Below are 6,000 nucleotides of genomic sequence, written 5' to 3'. Positions count from 1 at the left end.
AGCTCCAGGTGAACTCTCCAGAGTGGTGGGCCGCATATGAGGTCATCTAGTCGGTCGCACTGTTCATCTTTCTGTAAAATAAAAAAATTTAAAGACTACTATTTGATCACTATTTATTTGTTTAAATATTATCTGTGTTTATAAATAATATCTTCAAAATTTTTAAATTTAAAAAAAAATTTAATTATTTTATTGTAATTGTATCTTTGTACTAAATGATGATTTGAACAATAATGATGTCCCTTTGCTATCATTAGTTGTTTTTTTTTTGTCAACATCATTAGTAGTTTTCCACTATAACATTATAATAGTTATTACAATTGTCATTTATTCTAATAATGAATAGTTTTAAAATATATATAATAATAAATGGTTGATAATTTGTTGGCGGAGGCCTGAAGGGCCGAGTCAGTCCTGCCACCTACCAGCGTGAATGCCTGGTGTCTCTGGCGTGTGAGTCACACGTGGCGGAGGTCGGCTGGGTGTCGATCGAGTCGACTCAAGGCGTTTCACGCTACAAGGGCTTCTGGACGGTTGAGGTATTAGAGTAACGCCTTTACTAACAAAAAGGCCGAGTCAGTTCTGCCGCCTGCCAGCATGGATGCCTGGTGTCTCTGGTGTGTGGGTCACACGTGGCGGAGGCCAGCTGGGTGTCGGTCAAGTTGACTCGAGGCGCTTCGCGCTACAGGGGCCACTGGACGATTGAGGTATTAGAATAGCGCCTACACTAATAGCAATTGCTTTTAGTGTAATAATAAGCGGTCTGATTTATTATAATAAAATCACTTCATCATGAAAATCTTACTCCATACCACAACCCTATTCAAATGGTTGGCAAAGATGTTAGAATTTCAGCAAGAGCAATTTAACAACTATTAAGTAGGCCAAGTTTGCCATTAGATCAGGCACCGCCATGGGAGTGTAGAAGATGAGACGGTTGACTCTTGACTCAACCTAGGTTTAGGAGTAAAATAAAGCAGCCCCAGCGCCAAACTTTACACCATCAGAAGCAACTATGTTTTAAAATTTTTGTGAAGCCTAACCTACTTATACATACTTGCCTTGGTCCGTCTGTCACTCATATAACGTGCCTCTTTCCTAAATCATCAAACCTATCTCAAATCTAGGTTTTTTTTTTTTTTTTATGAACAAATCTAGATCTTTTTTGATCTTACTAAAGTGAAAATAAGACGAATGTAATCAAAATTAGCAAAAAAAAATTAATATAATTAATAAAAAATGTTAACCAGATAGGATAACAACCTAATTCTTCAGCTTATGCATGTCATATGCTTAAGCATTAATCCTTCATAATGATGATTAAGAATACGAAAAAAATATTTCCTCTTACTAGTTCTAATTCAATATATGCAAGAATCCGAGTAGCCAACACTAATAAGTTGTAATTGTTCATGCAAAATGGAGGTTGGAATTAATCTCAATACATATAATTCTGAATCTAGAGAATTTATACATACATTACGGGCTTCATAAATTTATTTGAAAGGTGATCCTATTACGATTATCAAATGGCTTTCTAATTCGTCTTTTACTGAGTGTAGGCTTCATCATTTTTCAATGCCTCGTATATAACATTGTTGCTAATTGGATAGCATGGTATGTGGTAAATCATACTAAATCCACTTTATGGGCATTCTTAGCTGATCTTTCCATTCAATTTTGCAATATTTTATTTTCTGACTCCTATCGATGTATCTTTTTTCGTTTAATTTAAATCATCTGAATTACCAAAAAAACTCTAGAGACTTTATGGGGATGGGATCGAACCCAACATAATGGTATCTCACTTTACCAACTCAACCAACTAATATCCCCTACTGAAATGCTGGATTTTTCATCCAACGTAAGAAGACATAGATAAGTATTTAATTTGCCACCTTGTGCCCAAAATACAGTAGTAGCCATGGAGGATTAGATAAATTTGACCTTCACCATTTGTCCAACAGCTCAGATGGAAGGAAGTACACGGTTGAAATTAACCTTACTATATACATATATATGTATATATCTCTAGTTTCAAGAAAAAGAAGAAAAAATCAAGGCTGAAAGAGCCCAGGAGAAGGATATAATCTGACACTTAACAACACTACTGGCTTCTACGACTCAAGCTGTGCATACCAAATTCCCTGGATTTTGACATCCTTGGGAACCTTGGCACCCATATCCGTATCAGAAGGCTGAAGGCTCTCAAACACTCCGATCACCTCCCCGGACTCCGGCTTGCTCTTGGTCACGCTCAACGTGATCGACCCGGTCGACGACGATGTGTTCTTTATATTCTCCTTGGTGAGTTCCTCCTCATCGCCTCTCCCTCCGGCCGGCAGAGCCACGGCATTGTCATAACCAGTAGACCCTCCCCTCCCCTTGGGGTCGAGGAAGGAGGAGCCCCGGTAGCTCGGCACCAAGAACTGTCCTCCGAAGCTCTCCGGCTTGCCCGAGGCCACGAGCTGCTTGATGGTGAAGAGAAACGGCACTCTCTCGCCTCCCGGGAGCTGGACGGTGACCGCAGCGTAGTCGATGCCGTCCTTCTCCTGGAACCTGACCGCGCCGTCGGGAGAGACCTCGAAGGGGCCTTCGATCTCGTCAAGGGTGTAGGTGAGGCGAGTCATGAGCTTAGTCTTCTGGAATTCGGCTGGGGAGTTCTTGTTGATACCTTCGGCTTTGACGGTGAAGGAGGTGGGCTCGAGGCAAAACCTCTTCATCTGGTACTTGCCGGGCTTGAAGGCGAACGAGTCGACGCCGCCCTCGATGGTCGGGCACTGGTTGGCGGTGCCGGTACCCTTCACTTCCATGTATGTCTTGCTCTGGATCTCATCGTACGTCAGCCTCTTGGGCACTCCCTCTGCGTTGGCTCCCTGTTTCATGTGCCCATGGTGATAAGAAGTATCCTCCAAAAGAACTTTTTTTCTTTATTATAAAAAAGGTTAAGAGGAACCCATAAAAATAAGAAGGTTGCGATGGAAACGCGAATCGATTTTTTGAGGCATAAATATTTTAGTGATGACACTTGAGAATGAAATGAAGTAGGAAATTTTGATACTCATGTCCCCTATAAACTTCATTGATCTTAGGAGCTACAGAAAAGAGGAAACCATATATTACAATGGTTTGTACTCCTATAACCTTCAAGACGAGGGGTCTTCGCATGAATTTAGAATTTGTTATTGAGCTACACATACACAAGAAGAACTCCCTGGGGTCTAGTTTTAATTTCTCAAAACGGGACGCACTCTTAAGCCCGTGGGAAATTTTACTTATAGATTCAGGGGTTGAGGGAGGGGTTATGTGTCAAAAAGAAGCGTATCGTTTCTACCGCAACGACGAGGGCCGAGGTGGCGAGAGCGAACCCGGCGAGCTTGGTGGCGTCGGCGCACTTCAGAGCCAGGTCTCGGAGATCCGTCTGGAGCGAGCAAGTGAGCCCGGCTCCAGCCGGCTCGAAGCCGAAGGCCTTGGAGAGGTGGGAAAAGGTTCTCAGTTGCTGCCCGGCAAGGCTCCGGCCGGTGGCGCCGATCTTTGCCGGTTGCATCAACATAGCCGCGGCTTGGAGCGACGCTGCCATTGTTCTCCTCTGCTTCGCTTCTTCTCCCTCTCCCTCCGAGCAATCTATCGGAAGGCTTTTTGTGAGGGAGACGAGGGATTATTGGGTGGTGGATGACAGGATTGGATAAGGGATTCCCTCTCATTGGTTTCTCGATGCCACGGTGCTCGTTTCCTCGCTTCACGCGTGGCAGTCTTCCATGCCTCTGTTTTTTTTTTCTTTTCTTGTCTATGCCTCTGTTCGCTCTTAATCGTGTGGTGCTCTTCCAGATGTGGCCAGTGTAGTTGGAGGATCATGGTAGTCAACCAATAGGCAGTTGCCATGTCACGTAAAAGAATTGCGATTGCCACGTGGATGTAATATGTCTGACCTCTGTGGTTTCCGTTAGAAACACGTGAGCATTAGATTTTGGAACTCTTTGAGTCATATAGGAGCATAAGTTTGTCCTTTACCTTCTTTAGGCTGCAAATGGATCGGATCCGCTCCAATCCGCAACCGATCTAAAAATTAATCCAGTTCAATCTAGAGCATAATTATTTGGATTACGCTAGAATTAAAAATTTGACCCATTTTAGATGTGGATTGCACTTAGATCCTTAAATTTTTAGTCCATATGATACAAAACTAGTACATTATATATTAGAAGACTCTCCTTGGATATGAGAAATCAATCTTCTTTTTATGTTATAATATACCAATAATTTATTTTATCTATTATAAATATTTAGTTATTGGTCAAACGCCATGTAGAACATAAATTTAATAATATTTATATTTTGCTTGTTACTATTTTTATTGCATAATATGCTTATGATATAGTTAGGTAATTATTTTACATATATTTATTATGATTTGTGCGCAGGTTATTTTTGACTTGATTTGATAAGAAAAATCCAATGAATTGATTAATTTAATATTAAAACCTATTCAATCCAATCCTGAAAGGTATTGGATTAGGTTTGGATTTAATTTTTTTAATTTAAATATAGTTTGGATTTGGATTAGGCCCATCCCTAACTCACTTGCAGTTCTACACTTATTCCTTAAGAAAATAGACAAGGGATATAAAAAATTGACACAGCTGCCACACAAGATCTATTGGGATGCTACTTGATTCAGCTCTATTTGTTCGAGTAAGAGGTCAAGGAACTAAACTACATGCATGAGTTCATAGTTTTGCATCAGACCATCCTGATGGCCCTATTTAAAATTTTTGATAAACTTTGTTTGGGAAACAGTCAATTGGCGTCTCTATTTCTTCTTACCTCAAACACAGTAAGAAAAGTAGACTAACATGCCCAGCCTGATGTGCTCAAACTACTACCCTGAGTTGCTCATACTAGTTGTAGCATTCAAGAGATCATATGTCCAAAAGGCTGACTAACCATTTATAAGAGCAAAATAGGCTAGCCATCACCCTGTTGTCCTAAGGCAAACTCATTAAAAGGAGTCTTTTTTTTTTTTTTTTTCTTTCTGTTTTGTCTTTGAAGCCTTCCTTGTAGTGGGCCGGCCTAAGATGAACTCAGAGGACTTTTTTTCTTTGTGTTTTGTCTTTGAGGCTTCCCCTACAATGGATCTTCTTTGGGCCGGAGCTTTAGGCAACCGTCTCAGTTACCTAAGAATTGGGCCGGTGTGAGAACAAGATATCTAACATGCAAGAATGGCTTTGTCTCAATGATCCACGACATGACATGGATGAACCCCCTTTGTCGACAACATGGCCCAGCCCGTGCGGCAAATAGTTCAACCATGGGAATGGTATTTTGGAAGAGAGGGGGGGGGGGGGGGGGGGGGGCGCATGGGCGGGGGTTAGTAACAACGTGCTTAAGATACCCGATGTTCATGTCCAAATCTACTCTTATGGTGAGTAGATAAGAAGTGATTATTGGTTGGACCAGATCCTTTGCTCAGCTAGTGGACCAGTCCAACTGCAAAGCAACATGCACGGTAATAAACGAAAAGAAAGAGGGCACAATAGATACGTTTGTGTATATTGTTTCGTGATTGGACTGATCTTACAATAAACACGAAGTGGTATTTATTTTATAGCTAATATATGGTACATGTTTCATGCTGCACATCTCATAATCTCAAGTTTCACAATTGATGCTTGGCTAAAATTTTCATAACATCTTATATATGATACGATCTTTTTATTTTAATATGTTAAATTATAAATCTTTTTTTAATATGTGAATAAAAACATGAATAGTTAGCAAGTATTAATCCTCAAACCAGTGCATCATAATCCTCCAAAGTACCTCTTATTAGCAGAGGCCGACAGAGATGCGGGAAAATAGAGAGGAGGTAGAAAAAATTGGGAGTAGTTTTTCTATTTAGTTAGGCCAAGTGGTTCGGATTTAACGTTGTTTTAAATTAGATTTTTTTTTGTATGAATATCCTTCTGAAAATTTAAATTTATGTGAATACTTTATAGAAAT

The 6,000-nt window shown here is 40.5% G+C and overlaps 1 protein-coding gene across 1 annotated transcript; it reads right to left on the bottom strand.

Annotated features, from left to right (window-relative positions):
- Positions 1 to 1,885: 1,885 nt before the first annotated feature.
- On the bottom strand, positions 1,886 to 3,676 carry LOC103705634 (oxygen-evolving enhancer protein 1, chloroplastic-like). Its single transcript, XM_008789434.4, has 2 exons — positions 3,335 to 3,676; positions 1,886 to 2,876 (listed from the first exon to the last, which is right to left on the bottom strand). Exons 1-2 carry the CDS (start codon positions 3,578 to 3,580, stop codon positions 2,118 to 2,120), a joined length of 1,005 nt encoding a protein of 334 aa, XP_008787656.2. The 5' UTR covers positions 3,581 to 3,676; the 3' UTR covers positions 1,886 to 2,117.
- Between the last annotated feature and the right edge of the window lie 2,324 nt (positions 3,677 to 6,000).

This window comes from Phoenix dactylifera, chromosome 4, assembly GCF_009389715.1.
Source record: "Phoenix dactylifera cultivar Barhee BC4 chromosome 4, palm_55x_up_171113_PBpolish2nd_filt_p, whole genome shotgun sequence".
NCBI classification, from domain to species: Eukaryota; Viridiplantae; Streptophyta; class Magnoliopsida; order Arecales; family Arecaceae; genus Phoenix; species Phoenix dactylifera.
The sequence above is the reverse complement of the archived record's forward strand: the minus strand, read 5'-3'. Positions and strand labels throughout refer to the sequence as shown.

What these genes read in the sequence shown, in the direction of transcription:
- LOC103705634 (XM_008789434.4), bottom strand. Translation starts at nt 3,580, where the DNA reads ATGGCAGCGTCGCTCCAAGCCGCGGCTATGTTGATGCAACCGGCAAAG. An exon ending in CCTCGGCCCTCGTCGTTGCG is followed by an intron (nt 2,877 to 3,334) that starts GTAGAAACGATA and finishes CACATGAAACAG; the next exon opens with GGAGCCAACGCAGAGGGAGT.